At 35.8% G+C, this 21,998-nt stretch overlaps 1 protein-coding gene across 3 annotated transcripts; it reads left to right on the top strand.

The window, feature by feature from the left end:
* Positions 1-390: 390 nt before the first annotated feature.
* On the top strand, positions 391-21,538 carry LOC106877366 (PTB domain-containing engulfment adapter protein 1). Of its 3 annotated transcripts, none has more exons than XM_089364510.1 (10): positions 449-546; positions 1,084-1,182; positions 4,250-4,387; positions 8,058-8,174; positions 11,271-11,375; positions 13,273-13,500; positions 14,893-14,986; positions 15,865-15,939; positions 16,452-16,609; positions 18,770-21,538. In XM_089364510.1, the coding sequence occupies exons 1-10, from the start codon at positions 541-543 to the stop codon at positions 18,848-18,850; spliced, it is 1,101 nt and encodes a 366-aa protein (XP_089220636.1). In that variant the 5' UTR covers positions 449-540; the 3' UTR covers positions 18,851-21,538. The 3 variants fall into 3 exon arrangements, with proteins under 3 accessions (XP_089220638.1, XP_089220636.1, XP_089220637.1); XM_089364511.1 differs by having other exon boundaries at positions 473-546; positions 1,084-3,627; positions 3,709-4,387; XM_089364512.1 differs by lacking the exon at positions 13,273-13,500 and having other exon boundaries at positions 391-546.
* The last annotated feature ends 460 nt before the right edge of the window (positions 21,539-21,998 follow it).

The raw sequence follows: 21,998 nt of genomic DNA, 5'->3' as shown, positions 1-21,998 counted from the left end.
AAAATTAAACTTGTAAACAACACTTTTAGCCGAATGGGTACCGAAGTACATCCAGTGAAAAATTCAGGTTACGTTCATGGAGAATCTAGCCCTTATGAGTATCTTAATAGCCTATGGGCTTATCCAAAAGTGTATGTTGTATTGGTCGTAGGTATTTTGTATACTCCAGACTATCCAACAGGTTGGAATTTCAGTGAGGTGTATTATGAACAAGTAAATAACTAGAAGATGGATAAGCGTCACTTCATTACAGTTTTGATGTAATGTACTCATTAGTCTATTAAAGAAATCCGCTGGAATCAGCTTTAATGAAGTGGTATTTATCCATCTTTTTATTATTTATTTATTTGTTTTTTTATGTGTGTGTTTGTGTGTGTGTATAATTGTCAGGCAATGCTTCATGCAAACTATAATAATAATAATAACAATAATGGTCGTTTGTAATGAATAGCCTGTTTATTGTTTATTTTTCAGTTCTTGGGTGAGAGTGAAGTGGATCAACCAAAGGGCATTGAAATTGTGAAGGATGTCATCAGAAAGATGAAGGTAATTCTACTTCACCAGTTCTTTGTCTCTGTTGCCAAATCTTGTCCATGAAAGAAATTTATGAAGGAATGAAAATAAAGAAAATCCAAACGAACAAAAGATGGGTGTAAACTTATCAAAAATATATTGTGTTTTCACATATTACCTATTTATAGGTGACAAATTAGCAGGGTCGTTAATGTATCAATCAGATGGTGTTTTTCCCCACCACTGCTTGACAACCAGTGTTGGTATGTTTACATCCCTGAAACTTAGCGGTTCAGCAAAAAAGACCAATATAAGTACCAGGCTTAAAAAAATAAGTAGTGGGGGTTGATTTTGTTCAACTAAAATTCTTCAAGACAGTGCCTCATCATGGCCACAGTCTAATGACTCAAACAAATAAACGGTATATTATATAATTCAACATGCATCAGATTATTCTTTGATTCTACACCTAGAATTTACAGTTCAATACATTACCATTATTTGTTTTTTTGATTCCTCGTCTACAGTTAGACACTGTGTTGTTTTATTGTTTTGTTTTCTCATCTCCAGTTCAACAAACACATTAAGAAGGCAGAAGGTCAGAAACCCCCCAAAGTAGAACTTACAATATCAGTCGATGGAGTTACTATCCTGGACCCCAAAACAAAGGTATTTTTCATTCATGCTCACTAGAACTTTCTAGCAATAGAAGCCATTTTGTAATCTACCTTTCAAAAACATAGACACATGGTTGACATACATCATCATCATCATCATCATCATCTGCTTTCCATGCTAGCATGGGTTGGACGATTTGACTGAGGACTGGTGAACCAGATGGCTACACCAGGCTCCAATCTGATTTGGCAGTTTCTACAGCTGGATGCTCTTCCTAACGCCAACCACTCCGAGAGTGTAGTGGGTGCTTTTACGTGTCACCCGCACGAAGGCCAGTCAGGCGGTACTGGCAACGGCCACGCTCAAAATGGTGTCTTTTATGTGCCACCCGCACAAGAGCCAGTCCAGCGGCACTGGCAACGATCTCGCTTGAAAATCCTATGAAGGCCAGTCAGGCGGTACTGGCAACGGCCATGCTCAAAATGGTGCATCCCATGTGCCACCCGCACAAGAGCCAGTCCAGGGGCACTGGCAACGATCTCACTTGGCTTGCTAGGTCTTCTCACGCACAGCACATTTCCAAAGGTACAATGTTGTTGTTTAGTCCCAAGTTGTTCTCACTTCGACCATTCCATCTCTTTTTAAATGGAAACTGAAAAAAGCTTGTTGTGTGCATCCTTGTCTTGACATCGAGTGATTGTTGTAAATGAACGTCATTTGTTTCCAACATGTCTAACGATGGGGAGAGTATTACCTTATTTGGAAATAGGTGAGGATTGACGCCATGAAGAACATCAAGTCATAGAACATCTCCCTTAGTAAACTCTGTCCTACACATGCAAGTATGTAAAAGTGGATGTTAAAACGATGATAATGGTGTGTCTAATTAATAGTACATTATCCCTTTTGATACCAGCCTGTCAAAAACTTCCCTTGGTCCTTTGGTGCAAACTTCCTGTTTTAAAAGTAACATAAATTTAAACTTTCCACAAAAATTGCATGTTAATTTATGATTGTAAAAACCCAATAAATATTGAAAAACTTACCTTACAAATTTCATTAGTTTCAAAATTAATTGAAACAAAGGCTGTGTTTTTCAACAGAAATATGGTAACAAAAAGGTTATCATATGTTTTTTTTTTATTTTAACCCTTTAGCATTCAGATTAATTTATCAAATGTAATGCTTATTTATCTACATTTTAAAAAATTAATCATGTAGTGTCTTGTAGCTTCAGAATTTTGAAGATGTGTTTGTTTATTTTTAGGATGACATTGTTGGATAGATATGAGAGGCTGGATCTGGCCAGTTTCAACATAAAACTGGTAGAACATTTGGGTTGGATATAGCTGGTTTAAATGCTAAAGAGTTAAGTTGGTTGGCAGGATATGATTTAAGGGGTGTTTGGTTGTTCTTTCTAGCTGATCTAGCCAGGCTTCATTGTTGACTTGTTTGTGTGTATTGTAGTATACAGCACTGCAGTATATAGCGCTGATCAACTGAAAAGAGTTTCCAGCTTTTTTCGAGCAAATTAATTAGAGTCAATGTAACTTCATCACTGTTTGTACTTTGCTTTGTATATTCTGGCACTAGTGACGGGAGGTAAGCAATTCAACACAATCGAGAGACTGCATAGATGTGTTTGATTGATTTAATGTTTAATATGACAGTATTGTAATTAGTAAAGATGGTGGTATATTGGTTAAAAAAAATCATTAAAGTAATGACATGAATAATTAATAACATTTATATTTACATCCTGAAAGTGTAGAAGCTTTGTGATGTGAAATAAATCATTCAAAGGAGCATCTCAAAGTGGATGTAGTTATAAATAACAGTATGTAATATATTGAGTTTATAGAAGAACTTCAGGTAGAAACTTTAGTATAGTGTTTAGTACGTTTGTCATTGTCATAGGAGTTGCAGGTTCAAATCTCACAGGTAGCCTTTCACTTTTTTTTTTATTTTCATTTTTTTACATCAAAACATCTTTTAACAGAATATATTATATGCTTTTATTTATAGTTGTAACCATTTCAAGTCTCACTTTTAGGATCTGTTTCAGATTTTCTCAGTGGTTCTTCATCATCATCATCATCATCGTCGTTGTTTAACGTCCGCTTTCCATGCTAGCATGGGTTGGACGATTTGACTGAGGACTGGTGAAACCAGATGGCTACACCAGGCTCCAATCTGATTTGGCAGAGTTTCTACAGCTGGATGCCCTTCCTAACGCCAACCATTCAGAGAGTGTAGTGGGTGCTTTTACGTGCCACCGGCACGAAGGCCAGTCAGGCGGTACTGGCAACGGCCACGCTCAAAATGGTGTATTTTATGTGCCACCCGCACAAGAGCCAGTCCAGGGGCACTGGCAACGATCTCGCTCGAAAGTCCTTACACATGCCGCGGGCACAAGTGCCAGAAAGGCGACGCTGGGCACAAGTGCCAGAAAGGCGACGCTGGGCACAAGTGCCAGAAAGGCGACGCTGGGCACAAGTGCCAGAAAGGCGACGCTGGGCACAAGTGCCAGAAAGCCGACGCTGGGCACAAGTGCCAGAAAGGCGACGCTGGGCACAGGTGCCATCACAATTTCGCTTTCGCTTGCCCCAGTAAGTCTTTGCAAGCTGAGTTTCGTGTCCAATGAAGGAGACGACGCTGGCATGGGTGCCAGATGTAAACAAATTTACTTTCTCACTTTTGATTGAATGAAAGGGAGATCAAAGGTTATTTTGATTAGCATGGTTAGCATTTAACTTATCCTATCATTCTTCCAGGATTGGTAGACTTAATCTGTCACCCAATTCAATGCCATCATCTGGCCATTGGGTCCCTGTAACAGAATCCACTCTCTTGCAAGTATCTTGGGACCAGGCCTCTCTTTTGTATGATAGTAGACTGTGATATAAGAAAGATTTGATCTCTATTTTCAGGGGACCAAGTGACCATGTAGAGTTTTCTCATTAGTTTGTCAGCTATCGTGTAGAATATAATGTAATTTAATTAATAGCCTGTACATCATCAGATCTTGTAGTTTGTCAAGAGATATTAATATTGTAATTAATATCACGTATTCATCATTGGAATGTTTTAACCTTCTTTAATTTCCTTTTGTTTCTAGATCATCTTACACCAGAATCCTCTACATCGTATATCCTACTGCGCTGATGATAAATCAGATAAACGAATGTTCACATTCATTGCCAAAGCCGCTGATTCTAATAAACATTTTTGCTATGTATTTGACAGTGAAAAATGTGTAAGTCTGAAAATTTGTGATAAATTTCTACCAAAGCACGACATTACCTCAATTAACCATTTTGATACCAAACTATCTAAAATCACTTCTTGTTTTATGGCCCAAAAATCATTCTAAGATCATCCAGTTGAACTTTGTATGGCTGTGTGATTAAGAAATTTGCTTCCCAACCACATGGTTTTCAGTTCAATTCCATTGTATGGTTCCTTGGGTAAATGTCCTCTGCTATAGCCCCAAGCTGATCAAAGCCTTGTGAATGGATTTTGGTAGGTGGAAAATGAAAGAAGTCTGTCATTCATTCATTCATATATATATATATATATATATATTGTGTTAAGGCTTGTTTTTTTATGTTTAGTTATAATAAAAACACTTTTACATTATCTGAAAGGTTCCTTTGTACTTCTGTAGAGTACAAATTTATTCTTAAACAAAAATGTTGACAGTGACTTTGAAGTCAACAACATTCTTGTTTAAGAATAAACTATATATATATATATGTTTATCATCATCATCATCATTTAACATCCATTTTCCTATATTAATACAGCCTCCTGCCACCCGACTATTGTGTTCAAAAACCTAGTGAAGGGTGTCAGCAAGGGGATCTCGAATATATCCTCTGGCCAAGATATCTTCAACAACGACGCCCACTACTACAAGGCACTGGCGTTTAAGGACTGCATTTCCTACATGCCAGACCCTAGCACCTGGAAAAAGAAGCATTGCCAAAACATCATTTGGTTTGCCCCACCCTTCTCACTCAATGTCAAGACTTGTGTGGGGAGGGTGTTCCTTAGGTTAATAGACAATTGCTTCACACAGATACAGACATTTATTCAACTGACACAACCTAAGGGTCTCCTTTAGTTGTGCACCCAACATAAAATATATTTTAACTAATACCCACAAAACACAAGAGGAGGCAGGTTGCTCTTGCAGGGTGTACCATGACTGTCCAGTAGGGGCCCAATGTGAGGCCGAAGGAGTCATCTACAAGGCTATGGTGACACCTAGACCTGGCAACCACAGTAGCAACAATGTACCATCCAACAACGATGATGGCACCAGAGGCAGCATCAGTGGCAGAAACACCAGCTCTGATGCCAATGACCCCAGTACCAACACCACAGCCAGAGGGGATGACCAGTCCAGTACTAACGACACCAAAGAGGTAACCAGTGACCCCAGTGCCAACACCACAGCTAAAGTAGATGACCAGACCAATACCAATGACAAGGAAGTAACAGGCCCCACACCCTACATTACCAACAGCGCCAACCCTATGACCAGACACAGCCACCACGGCGATAACAACCGCGGTGACAACAGACATACCAGCACCACCTGACCAGTGCGCCATAATGATAGCAGCCCCAGCAACACCTGTGACACCAACAATGTCCCCCAGGCCCAATGCCAACCAGACATGTATTAGGAATGTGAACATACTCTGTAAATACATTGGATCAGCCATCGGATCACACCTTTCAAGCGACACTTCTGCAATCACCAGTCATCCTTCAGGGTTCCAGAAAGACGTTTCGTTATGTCCCTGGCCAGCCGTGTGTGGCACCTCAAAGATCAAGAGACCCCATGTGATATCAGGTAGAAGATCTATCTATGCTAAGCCTGACTCACTGAATGCTGCCTCCTGCAAAATTGGGATTCTCTGCTTGCTGATTAGGCTTGTAAGAGACCTTACAAAATAGATCCCCTCCCACTTCCAATTTATCGATGGTCTAGGGGAGAGAAACGATCCTCATTAATGGGTTTTTTTTTTTTTCTCTGATAATCATTTGACCAACTGACCATAGCATTTCTCTACCTCCACGAGTGAAGAGTTAAATCTGTCTCTGTATATATAGTCTGATGAGCTGTCCACAAGTCTGCGCCTTTCGTGGATGCAAAACCATTGGTCACTCTATGACCAAACTTTAACTTTAGTAATTTAATCTATATAAAATAAATGACTGAGATGGAAAATGGAATACTGCTCACAAGGATCATTTTTGGCACATCTTGCATTGACCCTTTGGTGAGGGTGTACCCTCTAGGTACAAGGTGTATATTAGAGAGAATATGAATAGAGCAACTGAAATCAGACAAAATAATGTTTTTTATTTTTTTTACTAAATATTATTGCTACTGATTGAATAGGTTTTTAATATCATTTTCTTAGTTTTCTTCCAAAGAAGAGTTATATAAGTATTAAAAATCTTCTTTTTTTTTTTTACTAATGTCAATACTTCCCTGCTTTCCTCCTCTACCTTTTCTCTTGAACTTCATTTTCTGAGACTTTGTTCAATTGTAAGAACAACCAAAATTACCCTGACTGTGTACAAAGATTACATTTTCATGATGGGTTTACAAATCAGGATTTGTGTGTTAGTAACTCTGTATGTGTTTGTGTGAGTCATCTGTGTATGTGTGTGTGTGTGTGTAGTAGGATTTGTGTGTGTTAGTGTATATGTCACTGTGAGAGGTCAGTCACAAGTCAGCAGCTGTAGTGAAAGGTGTGTGGGTGTGACTGTGTGTGTGTGTGTGTTAGCATGTGCGCGTGTATACCATCATTATCATATATATGTGTGTGCTTTTGCATTTGTCCCCAGCACTGCTTGAAAACCAGTGTTGGTTTGTTCACAACTGTGTAACAAAGTAGTTCAGCAAAAGAGACTGATAGAGTAAGTGAATAAGTATCAGGCTTAAAAAAAAAAAGAAGTTCTGGGGTCAATTTGTTTGAGTAAAAACCCTTCAAGGTGGTACTCCAGCATGGTCACAGTCCAAAGTAAATACAAGTTAGTGAATCGACCCTACATTTATTATGTTGAACCCAGTGCCTAGCGGCATTTCTTCCAGTTTTTTATGTTCCCAGTTCAAATTTTGTCAAGGTTGATATTGCCATTCATCCTTTCAGGGTGAATAAGTAGAAGGGTGAAATAAATAGGGTGGAACAAGTAGAAGTTGAACACTGAGGTGGATATAATCAACTATCCTGTTCCCTTAAATTGCTGATTTTGTCTTATTTTTAAGTATGATGTGTTGGCAATATCAGAGTAGTGCAATTAAGAAAGACAGACAAACAGAATCCTTGAATGAATATCCATAATCCACCCTCTTTGAACTTCCAACTTCTTTCTGTCTGTTTTATTACTCAGTTTTTACGTCAAGAGTTCACATGTACAATATTTAACCTTAGAGCTGTTTGTGTGTGTGTGTGTGTCTGTTTGTGTAAAATACTAAAATAATCGTTTTACAAAATGACATGTTTCAAACTCTCTGTTGGATCGTTTAGGTAAATAGATTTTTAATCCAACTATTGTTATTCATTTATTTGGTCAGGAGTGGTCACATATTGCAGCTATCATTTCTAGTCTGGTTTTCTCTTGTTTGTGTTAAGGTAGCTTAGTTTACTATGACTTCCTTTTTTCAACTGAAACTACTTTCTTTTCATAATAGCAGCACAGTAGTAGTTCAGTATTTTCTCTCCTACTAATTTTATCATTTTAACCTCAACATTGTATAACACTTAAAATGACTGAATCGAAACACGTATGGGTTTTTTTTTTTTTCCACTTTTTATATAATTTTACTTTACTTTGTTTTTAAATTAATTTTCCCAACCAAGGGAGATCTTGTTTTCTAAAGTAAAAATCCCTTTCGTCTTCAGGCTAAAGAAATAACCATGACTGTTGGTCAGGCGTTTGATTTAGCATATCGAAGATTTGTGGAAACAACCGGGAAAGATATCGATGTTCGTAAACAGTTCCTTCTTTTACAGAAAAAGGTATGGATATTTTTGTTTTCATTATAACTTATCAAGAACAATGTAACCATGTATTCTAAATCTGATAGGTTTTTTTTGTGATTTCTTTCTTTGTATGGATCAGCAATTCTCAAATTGTATGAGGAAGCATACTGGTGCACTACTTCAAATTTTACATTCACGTTGTTTATTGTTTTTGATTCGTCATGCATTATTTTTGTAGCTTCAAAATTATGATGGTGTGATTGTATATCTTATAATGGCATTGAAGGATAGATGTGAAAGGCTGGATCTGGCTGGCTAGAGCATAAAACAGAGCATGTTCGGGCCGGATATGGCCAGTAATTTCAGGCTTTGGAAAATCCATCTTTAAAAACATGTTATTCATAATTTTGTAACACTCGTATGATTAACCCTTTAGCCATATCTTAAGCTGGCCGTATCCTGCCCAAATATTCTTCTCCCTGTTTTATTTTCAAATTGACCAAATCTGACTTCTCATTCATCCCCTTAAGAATATCATTCTAAAAATAAGCAGTCACATCATTGAAATCTTGAAGCTGCATACAAGACAATGAATGGTTAATTCAAAACAATGTGAATAAACATTACATTTGACAATAGTCTAAATGCTAAAGGGTTAATAAAATGATTTAAACAGTTGTTTCTATATTTTTTAAATGATAGATTTTTTTTTTTTTAACCTTCCATCAAAAAAAAAGAAGAAAGGAGATTGAAAACCTGTGATATCGATACTGATTCATTGAAGCTGATGATTTGAAACATCTGTTTACCATTTTACCTATTTATTTTCTTAAATCTTTTTTGTGCAACTATTCCCCCTCCCCCCTCTCTCTCTCTCTCTCTCTTTCTTTAACTTTTTCTCTAACTCTCACTTTTCATATTTTCATTTGAGAAAAGAAGCTCTGTGCAATTTGGAGAATTTGATTTTGTGACAAATTCTTGTTAGCTTGTTTTTTCTTTTTTCTTTTTTTTTTTTTTTTTTTTTTTTTTCTCTCACCATTGTGGACTGACTAAGTGTCTTCATTGGGGATAGCCATGTCTATGTGGTTAAGAAGCTTGCTTTGCATGTCACTTTGGGCACTGGAACAACCAATGTCTTGTGAGTGAAATTGGTTGGCGGAAACTCTGGAAGCCTGTCATGTGTGTGTATGTGTTCGCTCTCTTGCATCGCTACAACTTAGCAGTTCAGCAGAGCAGACTGATAGAATAAGTACCAGACTTCAGTAAAGAATATAAGTACAAGTGTCAATAAACTCAACTAAGACCCTTCAAGGTAGTACTCCAACATGGCCACAAATAAAAAACAAAAGATTTATTGGGGATAAATTAATGGCTACAGGCTTGTCTTGGCTCCATATAAAAAGAATGTTGGCCTCGTTTTCTTCAATAAATTATGTTTTTGTTTGTTTAGTTGAAAAATATACTTTTCTAGTGAACATCATGCCTCCTAGGACACCTGCATACAGCACTAGTGGTAAACATTTACGTTATAACAGTTCAGCCAACTATTCTTTGGTGAACTTTCCTATAATTAGTCATATTAAATAGGTTGTATTTCATAGCTGAGTGACTTTAGAGTTGGTTTACTTAACTATGCATGATGTTAATTGAGAACTGTGTGTTGTTAATGATTCTATTTTTAGGAACTTTGCATTCATATCCATTACAGATTCGTACCTGAATTTAGATCACATGTTTTAAACTTACATAAATAAATTTTTAAAATATAAGAGTGTATAAAATGTTTTTATACACAAAGAGGAGACCGTTGACAGGACTCCTTACATGCTAAAAAGGCCAGTTATTTATGATGGTAAATAATTTTTTTTTTTAAATTGTTTTTCTTTTTTACTTTAAAAAAATTTTTGATTTTTAATTCTTTTAATCATCTGACTTCAGTCATGCTGGAGCACTGCCTTGTAGTAGTGCTAGTCTTAATCAAATAAACTGACGCCAGTACTTATTTTAAAGTCTAGTATTTATTCCATCAGTCTCGTTAACCAAACCACTAAGTTATGGAGATATGAATCGATGTCACTTGTCAAGTGGTTGGTGAGAAATACAAATACAGACATGTGTCAGGTCATTTGTGAGGCACTCTCTTGAGTGCTACTGATAACATGGAATCCAATTGCAACCTGTTGCATGGTCAGGTCATCTCCACTAGGTTTACCTGGTGAGGTGTGTTGCTAGAAACCCTGCAGGACTAAAAACATTACCTGTCAAAATGATGGATGAATCTAGTATGGGTTCAACATCTAGCAATAGCACAAGCCCTCAGAAATTCCAAGTTGGCGTCCAGTGTGCTGGAAGTGAGGCACCCCTTAGTTTTTGTTAAAGCATGTCTCTAGAACCTGCTTCAGACCTAGGCTACATCTGTTCTGATAATCGATGGTGACTTGGTCAGAGATTCCTCTGTAACAGTTGATAATTGATGGCAAGAGGAGCTTCTTATTTCTTTATTGCCCACAAGAGACTAAACATAGAGGGGACAAACAAAGGGATTAAGTCAATTACATCGACCCCAATGCGTAACTGGTACTTAATTTATCAACCCTGAAAGGCAAAGTCGACCTCGGCGGAATTTGAACCCAGAACGTAATGGCAGACAAAATACCACTTAAGTATTTCGCCCGGCGTGCTAACGTTTCTGCCAGCTCGCCGCCTTTGGCAAGATGAGCTTCTACGGATCACACTATCCCAGAGTGTGTATGCATGTGACAGGGGACTACACATGAATTTGTATTTCCACTGAAACAACAAACACGAGTGGCATGGTGAACTCATTCGTCAGAGTTGGCTTAATCCACCCCAGGTGAATGCCATCACTAATACAAGTAAGTACACACACATATAGGTGCAGGTGTAGCTGTATGGTTAACAAGTTTGCTTCCCAACTAAGTAGTCTCCAGTTTAGCCTTTGGGTTAATATTAACAAAAGACAAACTAAAAGAACGAGCCAAGATTAATCTACATTTTAGTGAAATAAAAGCTGTTTTATCACAACTGCTGAAGTATAATTATAGGTTGTAGTGAATATTTATCTAAAATATCGTTGATTTAATTAAATCAATTTTGTTTATCCTTCATTAGGTGAATACTCTACAACAAGAAAACGAAACTTTAAAAAAGAGGATTGTTGACCTGGAAAATCTCAAAGACAAATCTGATGTGGATTTCTACAAAAGTGCTAATAATGTAAGAAATTCTATTTAAATTGTTATAGTTATATTACCATATTTTCTGGCATACAAGTTGAATTTTTCTGACCGAAATTTGCAGCAACCCCCCCCCCAAAAAAAAGCAGGTCAACTTATACACGACAATTTTGGAGGACCAAAAATTCCATGTAAAATGCAGTAAGATTTGCAAAGATAGCCATGTCATAATGTTTGAACATTTATTCTACATATTTAACACTCTGTCGACTTGTATGCCAGAAAATACTCTATATTTATGTCATGCATTTCAAGACAAACACCTTTTTTTTTTTTCATCTACCATTATTTCATTATTCAGATATTTCACAGCATGTTTCTTTTTCCATGTCTAGCATGATGCACTTTGAGTTTATCTTTTGTCTAATTTATTGGCATTTCCTTCATGAAATTTAAGTAACTAGGCATTATTACTGCCAGGACACAGTTGCCTTTCTCTAAGAATTAATCTGTCATTCCTCATCTGGTCTTGTATAACCAAGCACCAGATGGGGAATTTGTATGTCAATTCTTTTAGACTGATTGGGACCTGCTGGCACCGTTATATCAATATTTAATATTTGATAGAATACAGTGTTTGAAATTCAGATACTGTCTGTGAAAATAAAATATAATTAATAAACTAAAGTAAAATTCATTAAAAAATTAATTTAATTAGATAATTGATCAAAACTTAGTAAATTTGTGAATTTTTTAAATTTATTGATTGATTTTTAACTTTTGCATGGCTTTGCATGATTTCTTTCAATATTGCATGATTTTATTGCTTCTCTTTTAAGAGATGAAGTTCCACTGGAATTCACTTGGTTAACCCAACTTTCTCAGCATGCTAGTCATATTGTTTGTTTCTTTAGCACTGGCAGCATTGAGAAATATTTGTTCAAAATTCTAAGCTCAACTGTTGACTTTCCATAATTGAACAACAGAATAAAAGAAAAGATAGGACTTTGTACATTCAACCTTACTTCTTGACCAACATCTCTACATCCATACCTCTGTTGCTGTAGTTTAGTTTAAGAATAGTAAACTAAGCTTTATTTCTGAAACTAAATATGCTGTTGAAGTCTCAGCACCACATGAAACTGTAGCAGCTTTGTTGGAGATAGTTTAGAGATCAATGTTTTAACACTGCTCAAAGCGGTTGTTACCATCTTTGTTTAATACCCACTTTTCCACATTTGCACGGGTCGGATCAAACATGATTTCATGCTTAGTCTCATCAATGCTTGTCAGGCTCTTACCCCGCCTCCTACCTTTATTATTTATAATTTTTACTTTTACCATTTATGAAATAAACATGAGATTTCTACGGTAAATTTTATAAACTGACAGAATGAGCCAGCTTAATCCTAGCGAGCCAAATAAGAGCCACTGACTGCATGGTACTTTGCGCAAGTGTCTTCTATTATAGCACTAGGCCAACAGAAGTTTGTCATGTATATATACCTGCATACGTGTGTGTGTTTATGCCTCCTCTTGACATTGCATGATAGTTGTGTCATTATACCAGTGAGGTCATTTGTTCCCAGTCTTCCCTGAAAAAACACATCTGGTTATAGGGAAATATTACCTTACTTGGAAGCAAATGAGGGGTTGGCAACAGGAAGGACATCCAGCTGTTGAAAATCTGCATCAGCAAATTCTGCCTAACCCATGCAAGCATGGAAAAGTAGATGTTACAACACTGATGGTGGTGATATATGTATATGTAATTTTATTTTAAAAGAAATGTTTAACACTTGGTTACTTGTTCAGTAAAAGTTTAAAGCAGAATCTGGATTTTTTTTTTATTTCTACCAAACAAAAAAAAGATCCTTCCATCACTATGTCGTTTTACTGTAAATTAATTCAGCCGTCTGAAATCCTCCAACTCACAGATTTTAAACCTTGGCATAGTGGAAACTGTTTCCAGTCCCACAGCTGTTACTTCAAACACTGGTGATATGATGTCTCTGACCTCACGCTGCAATTCTCTTCCGTATAATAAAGTTCCTACCTCACCAACAGATATTTTTTCACCATCCTCACCAACAGATATTTTGTCACCATCCTCACCAACAGATATTTTTTCACCATTCCCAGTTTCATACACAGCACGAAAGGAGGTAATTTTAAAAACCAGCTTCGCATTGCGATTTCAATATAACTTTTTTAACAACATGGAATAAATGTTGTGCTTTCTTCCTAACACCCATATGCATTAAACAAGAAAAGAAAATAGATGGGTTTATTGAACCCTTGATAACTCAACATTCCTGCTATTTACTAAAAAAGGTTTTGGGACAAAATCATTATTTTTCATTGCTTTATTTGTTTTTACTAAATATTTGAAGCCCGTTCTTGTAATCTCCCTGCAAATCTAATACTTCCATACGCTTGAAACTGGTTGTCTTATGTGTCTGAAGTAATGCTTACATTATCATATATACATATATCTCTATACATATATATATAAAATGAAAGATGTACAAGCAAAGCATTTGGCATTACTTGAGGCTATTTACTTCATAATAAAGAGTTCAAATAAAGTATTTATCTACCATAGCTGTTCTATGTTTTATTTATACTTTATTTGTATTCCTTATTATGAAGTAAATATTCTCAAGTAATGCCAAATGCTTTGCTCGTCCACCTTCCATTTTTGATCTAGTTGCACCTGCTGAATCCGGTAACATAGTGGTTCAGCAAAAGAGACTGGTAAAATAAGTACCAGGCTTTTTACAAAAAGAAAGGAACTGGTGTTGATTTCTTTGACTAAAATCTGCAATTCAATGACTGAAACATGTAAAATGTTCAAAAGATGTGACTTATGTAGTTCTGCTTCTTCCTGTGTTTCAAATAACTTACAACTAATCTTAAATGTCTACAATATTAAATTAATTTGAACTGCAACATGTGTTCTTAAATTAACTTTAAGATTACATGTTGCAAACAGGAGCATAATTATATTTACATGGTTTCAAGTAACTGAACTGAAAAATATCCTGTGAATCTAGTTCTCTTAAAATTGTGTTGTGATCCATGTACAAGAAATATTTCTCAGCTTTTCAATGAAATTACTGAATAGCCATATTTTAAATTGTCATTTAATCCTACTTTGTTATAAAGTCAAACAGAACTAAATCTCAAAACAACAGGTTTTTATGGTTATGCACCAAATAACATAATTTCTTTTCTTTTCAAGTTCCAAATAACTACTAAGTTTATATTGTTTAAATTCCTTTTCATAAGTCTCTTTGAATTTGTGCCATTGTTTAAATACCTTTTTATAACAATCTATACCTCTTGGTTCACTTAACCTTAACTCAAACTTATTATTACTATTTACTGCTAAAATATTTAGTTGACTGTCTGGCCTTAGGTTGGCATCAGAAGACCAACTATTAAACACAATTTACTAATTTTCAGTTTATTTGTTTTATATTGTTTTTTAAGTTTTTTTTTTTTTTCATCTTCATATCAAGTTCTAATTTTTTCTTTCCTCTCATTTTGGTTAGGCTGGATTGCAGGCAAACAGCAAGAAACAAACAAGCAATGGTGATTTCCTAAATGACCCTTCACACAGAAGCAATTCTCCTCCAAAACCTCTGTGTGAGTTGTGTTACTTTTTACAGTCTTTCTTTGATAAATAGATACTTGTCCATTTTAGTATGGATCTTTATTAATACTCTAATTTTTTTTGAGACACACGTATGGCTGTGTGGTTAAGAAACTTGCTTTGCAACCACATGGCTTTGGGTTCAGTCCCACTGCAGAGCACCGTGATCCAGGCCTTGTAAGTGAATTTGGTTGATGATAATTGGGAAGCCAATTGTGTGTGTTTGTGTTTATCTCCACCCCCTCCCCCCACTGCTTAACAACTGGTGTTGATTCGTTTACATCACTGTAGATTAATGGTTTGGCAAAAGGCACCAATAACATAGGTACCAGGATGAAAACCTAAGTACTAGGGTTGAGTTACTCAACTAGTCCTTCAAAGTGATTCCTCCCTGCTTTGCTGCAGTCCAATGGCTAAAAAGTAACCCTTTTACTCTTTGCTAAGTTTATAGTACACCTGAGGACTATATGCAAGAAGCTCATCATCATCATCATCATCATCAATATTATAATGCTGGTGCCACGTAAAAAGCACCTGTGCCAGTGTTATTTAAAAAGTACCAGTGCCAGTGTCGTGTATAAAGCACCCATGCTGGTGTCACATAAAAATGTACCCAGGACTCCGTAAAGTGATTGGCATCCAGCTGTAGAAACTATGCCAAAACAGATAATTGGAGCCTGGTGCAGCTCTCCAGCTGCCAGTTCGTATCAAACCATCCAACCCATGCCAGCATGGAAAAATGGATGTTAAATTATGATGATGATGATGATGATCACTTCTCTATATTTATACGTAGCCTGAAAGGATGGAGTTATACTTCTCTCTGTTCAAATCAGTTCAACCTTTGAATTAAACTTTTCTGTTTTCCTAGTACAACCTCCTCCTCCTGGAAAGGCTCGATCCGCATCAACTCCAAATCCCAGACAAGTCACATCAACACCACCAGGTATCGTATTTACCACTTTATCATTTATCAATTCACTATTCATACCTCTCTCTATTTTCTACCTTGTTTGTCCACAGTTCTCAGTCATTTTCTTAGAGGGTGTGCGTGTGTGTTTATCTTTGCCTTGTGAGTTACTTGGCATTTGTACACCTCTGTAAAGTGGTTGGCATTAGGAAGGGCAACCAGCCATAGAAAGCATACCAAAGCAAACTTTGGAGCATGTTGCAGATTCATAGGATCCCACCAAACCATCTGACATCCAACCCTTGCCATCATTTGACCACCAGTGTTGGTATGTTTGCATACCTGTAACTTAGGGGTTCAGCAAAAAGGGCCTATAGAATAAGAACTGTGTTTAGAAAATAAGTACTGGGGTCGATTCATTCAACTAAAAATTTGAGGTGGTGCCCCAGCATGGCCACAGTCTAATGACAGAAACAAATAAGAGGAAACAATAAATCTTCTGATTTATTTATTTGTTTATTTATTTATTTATTTATTTCTTCTCCTAGTTGTTGTGAACCCTTTAATTGCGGACAGTGGTGCCAGTTCTAACTCTGATCCATTTGGTATGGGAGACTTTAACCCTTTTTCCACCCTGAATACAAAATCCAACCAAGACATTGATATGGCCATCAATAATGCTGACAAAGAATTGCTTGACCTTCAGGTAAGTTTTATATATATTTCTATCTTCGAAACGTAAAGTTAGAATAGAGGCAGCTGATGAATAATTCCAAGTGGCTTTCTGTTTTCCTATGTGTTCGTTCCGTTGTCTGTAGTTCATTGTTCTAACGTCCTGTACCCTGATATGCATCTATATACACATGTAGATGAAAGTATATACATATGTGTGTATACATGTCTATATATTTTTTGTATTATTACATCATTGAATGCACACGTCCATTTTGCAAGTAAGACTGTACTTTATTATTCTGACGTGACTCTATCTATCTATCTATCTATTTATCTATCTGTCTTCCTCTATTTTTCTATCTATCCCTCTATCTACCTATCTATCTTTCTCCTTACCCATCTCCCCGTCTCGCTCTGCTTCTTTCTGTTATTCTAACTTCTACTTCACTGCTATACACTCCTGTTTCTCCCTCCTTGTTCCACTTCCTCCCTCCACCATCCTCTCTGCTCTCGTGTGACCTGTGGTCAACTTTCTTTTCACTCCAGCCGCTGTGAAGGCAAGACGAACTACTAGCGTTCTACATCAGATTCGCGTTTGGCTGTACGGCTTTTTTATGTTGTTTTCACTGTCCAATTTTTCCTGTCTTGGTTTACGTTTGCCACCTTGGAATCCTCTGTTTAGTTGGTTGATCCACTACTCAGGAAGAGACTATTCTAGAGTACGTCCTGCCTTATCTTCGAAACGTAAAGTTAGAATAGAGGCAGCTGATGAATAATTCCAAGTGGCTTTCTGTTTTCCTATGTGTTCGTTCCGTTGTCTGTAGTTCATTGTTCTAACGTCCTGTACCCTGATATGCATCTATATACACATGTAGATGAAAGTATATACATATATGTGTGTATACATGCATATATATTTTTTGTGTATATATATATATATATATATATATATATATATATATATATTTCTATGGACTTCTCTATCCATTCTGTTTTAATACCTGAGTATTTTCTCATTTCTGCTCCATTCAGCGCTTTGGGGCTTCCATTAGCTATATAATATGACACTATTGTTATAAATTACCTTGGCATTTAAGACTGAGATGTCTGGACACTTTATGTACCAATAGGTATAAAACTGTTCCTCCCCTCCTTGTTACTAGGGTCATCTTTTTCCTCCAACATCAAACAATGCAAATATATTCTTTCTTCTAGTTCACCATTCTCCCTTGGCATTTAAACCAGCCATAACCAGCCAAAATATTCTAGTTGTTTTATGCTCCAACTGATCAGATCTTGCCTCTCACACCAACCCTACAATATCCCAACCACATTGTTCTGGGTTCAGTCCCACTGCGTGGCACCTTGGGTCTTCCTGCTTGTGTGGCATGGTGCAGAGTCCTATTGTCACACATAGGGTGTTCCAGTAGCCACGCTCTTGACCCAAGGCAACACTACCTCCTCCAGGCACTTGATGTAGGCCTCCATGATGAGTCTGAGGCCGTGTGGGAAGATGAATGGAGGCATAACGTGGCCATCACTAGTGATCACTCCAAACACCATGATGTTGACTGAATGTTTGATTTTTATCATTCTCTGTGCATATTTTGGGGACTCAGATTGACACCCAACACTAAAATGTTCGTATTGGAGTTTCCGGCACAAATGCCAATCAGTACAGCGTATCGTTTCCAAATTTCCGACTGAGTGAATTGTGTCATGGTACTGGTTTTCTCACAGATGGTGCTCAACTGACCCTACTATACTGTGTAGTCGACAAAATCAAAAACAATGCACATGCGCGAAATTAAAAATATACAATGGCGACAATTTACCCATCGCATCTGGTGTGTGTGTGTGTGTGTGTAGATATATAGAGATAGAGTGAGATTCGGTTACTATTTCTAGTAAGCCGACTAACTATATAGAGATCCTCACATTGACGCTAGGATAGGCTTACCTTAAACCCCACCAAAAGAAAAAAAAAATTTTCAGGGGAGATAACTCAGGCAACACATCGAAAAGTTTGGAATGAAAACTTACAAATCCCTTTCAAAGCTCTTCTCTCATTTAATTACAGAAATTTATTTGCTAGAAAGTTGACATTTCTAATTTAAACAAAATTATACTCTCACATATTGATCTAGTCTCTGAATTGCCTTATCCAATGTTTCCTTTTCATCTGTTTCAGACTGGATTCAGTCGAGGCTTGTGTTTTGGTGCCGAAGATTTCTCTCTTGACGATCTGGACCCTCTCAATCAAAAGTCTTAATGAAGTACTCTAAAATACATATTCAATGAAAAAAAAAAAAAAAATGACGAAATAAAAATAAAAAAAAAAACAAGAAACAAAACTAAGAAACGAAATAAAACCACACACACAAACCCTGTAACATTTTTTTATAAAAAGAAGAAAAAAGCCATGTCTCCTTTTCCGTTTATACTTTATTTCCTCTGAACTTCTTCAATTTTCTAGACATGACAAGGTATATTTCCTCTCATGATGCATTCAACTGACGTATATATATGTATGTCTTACATGTATATTAATTATGCCACCCAGAGAAATCTGTTTAGTCTGTATTGCTTATTAATCAAAACTATATCTTGTTGTTAAGCATGTTTCATTACATGATGATAAATCTTTTTCCAAGCATAACATCTTTTAATTCTAGCTATTTTATGTTGTTAATTCAATTAAATTTAGATACTATATTTTATTGGGAAGAAAACCAAAACATTATAAATGGCCAAAATTGCACTAAAGGTTTTTACGTTCTAGTCCAAAATTCTAGCTATGATAAGGTATTTTAATCTTTAATCTGCATAACTCTTTAGGGTTTAAAGCCACCAATTGCGTGCCTTTGTTGTAAAATATATTGCTTTAACAATCACAAGTAGAAGTGAAAAACATTCCATAGATAATAGATACCTGTAAGAGGCTTAGAGCTGGTTGTCTCAACACTTGAGGCTAGCTACACATTAGAAAGGTGCCGTGTCCAATATTGGTTCTTACCACATGCTGGTGGTTGGTTTCTTAAGAGATGTTAAAGTGCTGCAGCTTTAAGATTCTTGTGCCAAAGCAAACATACTGATTCCATATACCAAAGAGAGGGTAATATACACAAATATATATAGGCATATAGATTTTGTTCTCTTTTAATCCACCATATATTCTTGTTCAGTGGCTTGATGTAGAAATTTCCAATATTGTGATCTGTTATCTTGTGATGTATTTTTTTCTGGGAGCTATTTTTGGCGCTGGGTCTTTTTCATCAGTTTTGAAAATATTTGGGAAACAGGACATGAATGTGAGTATAAGATATAAACGGTTGGTAGTAAAGACTTCTTAAATGAAGATTTTGTCTTAGAGGTTGCCATAGAACTATTTTATTTCTAAATATATGTATCTGTCTTAAGCATTGAAGAATAAATTCTTTTGTTACCATAGTTCTGTTGAATCATATTGCCTATGTTTCAATTAGATTTTTAAAATAATGAAAAATTTAGTAACGTAAATTAACATTAAATTTTAAAGGAAGGTTTTAATTTAGATCACTTTAAAACAGGGAGTTTGTATCATAGAACAGGGAGCAATTTTAAAATGGTTAGTATCGGAATGGTTAAGAGAATTAATTATGACAGTAGAACAGCATTGTTAGTGTAGTTCTGCTCTCAGACATGACTACAAAGTTGCATAGATTTCTAGAGAAAACAGTACGAAAAAAGAGTGTAGACTGGTAAGTTTGATTAGATTTGATGTCAACCACTGAGCTTACGTTATATAATAGAGGTATCAATGTTATATGACAGAGAATTTGAAAAATAATTTAGATAATTGAGAATTTGGTGTAAGATTGTTAAGAGTTCATTAATTATTGTTATGCCTTCATTGATAAGTGTCAGACTGAGCGAGCTTTTGCCCTTTTGCTCGACGTGTGGTTTCCGTCCACGCTGAGCTACTACTGAATAATTTTGGTGAAGCTTGTAGTTACAATATAAATAGTCTGACTATGGATAAAACTATTGTGTTCAACTAATCACTTCTAATTAGGCAATTAATATTTTATTGTGACAGATTTTGGCAAAGGCCTTGATACATTATGATTGTAGTATTAGAGAAAATTAATTAGGAAGATTATTTTAAGCAAGAAATTTAACATCAAGATATGTTAGCATGCTTTATATTGCAGACAGAGTAGGGAACAAATGTTTTAAATCACAAAACATCTCTCTTTTTTTTAACATGGAAAAGTATAATTTTTTTAGGAGATTGGCTAAAGGAGAATGTATAGTATTATAGTACGAAACAGTTAGGTTTCGTTCTATAACAATTTATCAACATTATCTGTGTAAAAATTTCAGACTCCAGTATGAAACAATGAAAAATCTTATTTTGACTGTTCCAAAAAATTCCTCTAATATTTTGTGAATTTACCATATTCAAAAAAATAAAAATTTTCTATAAGAATTTTCATAAAGAAAATACACATAGAATCTTTCTCTCAAATCTCTGATTACATGGTGTTCTTGAGCGTCATTATCAAGTTAGGGTATCAGAATCATAACTTTTATTAAACGTGATTAACTATTGAAAAAGTTTTGTCACAAGTTCAAGAGATTTTCAGGAAAGTCATTCAGGTGAGAACACCTATCCTAAACAGCTAAAAGTTTTTTTTTTTAATTCATATTTTTCTTTTAAATACTGTTTCTTACCCACCCTTCCTTTTTTTTTTTTTTTTTTTTTTTTTTTTTTTTTTTTTTTTTTTTTTAGTGCTCATACAGTTTAAATTTCTACCAAAAAATTTATTCTATCTTGAGTTTAACTTGTAATATAAGTTTGTTTTTAAAAAAAAACAAAAAAATGATAAATAAATCTTTGAAATTCATTATGTATTCAATGTCAGTCATAGTGAAAGTACTGTGATGCAGAACAAAATATAAATATGATGGAATTTTTTTTTTGTGTTTCTCAAACGAATTATTATTATTATTATTATTATTATTATTGAAGGCAGTGAGCTGGCAGAATCATTAGCACGCCGGACAAAATGCTTAGCAGTATTTTGTCTGTCTTCACATTTTGAGTTCAAACGCTGCAAGAGTCGACTTTTCCTTGCCTTTCATCCTTTTGGGGTTGATAAAGTAAGTATCAGTGAAACACTGGGGTTGATGTAACCAACTAGCCCCTTCCTACAAAATTTCAGGTAGAGTGGTTGGTGTTAGGAAGAGCATCCAGCTGTAAAACCATACTCAAATAACATATTAGGTGGAAGACAGGTGAAGGTTAATGGCAGGAAGAGTATCCTTTGGCATTATGTCGTGCTTGAGAAAAAGACTGATCAAGCCAAGCAAAATCGCAGTCATGGCAGATACTGGTGTCACGCAAATGGCACATAAAAGTACCCATGATACTCTCA

Source organism: Octopus bimaculoides, chromosome 16, assembly GCF_046866305.1.
Source record: "Octopus bimaculoides isolate indiv1 chromosome 16, ASM4686630v1, whole genome shotgun sequence".
Classification (NCBI taxonomy): Eukaryota; Metazoa; Mollusca; class Cephalopoda; order Octopoda; family Octopodidae; genus Octopus; species Octopus bimaculoides.
The sequence above is the reverse complement of the archived record's forward strand: the minus strand, read 5'-3'. Positions and strand labels throughout refer to the sequence as shown.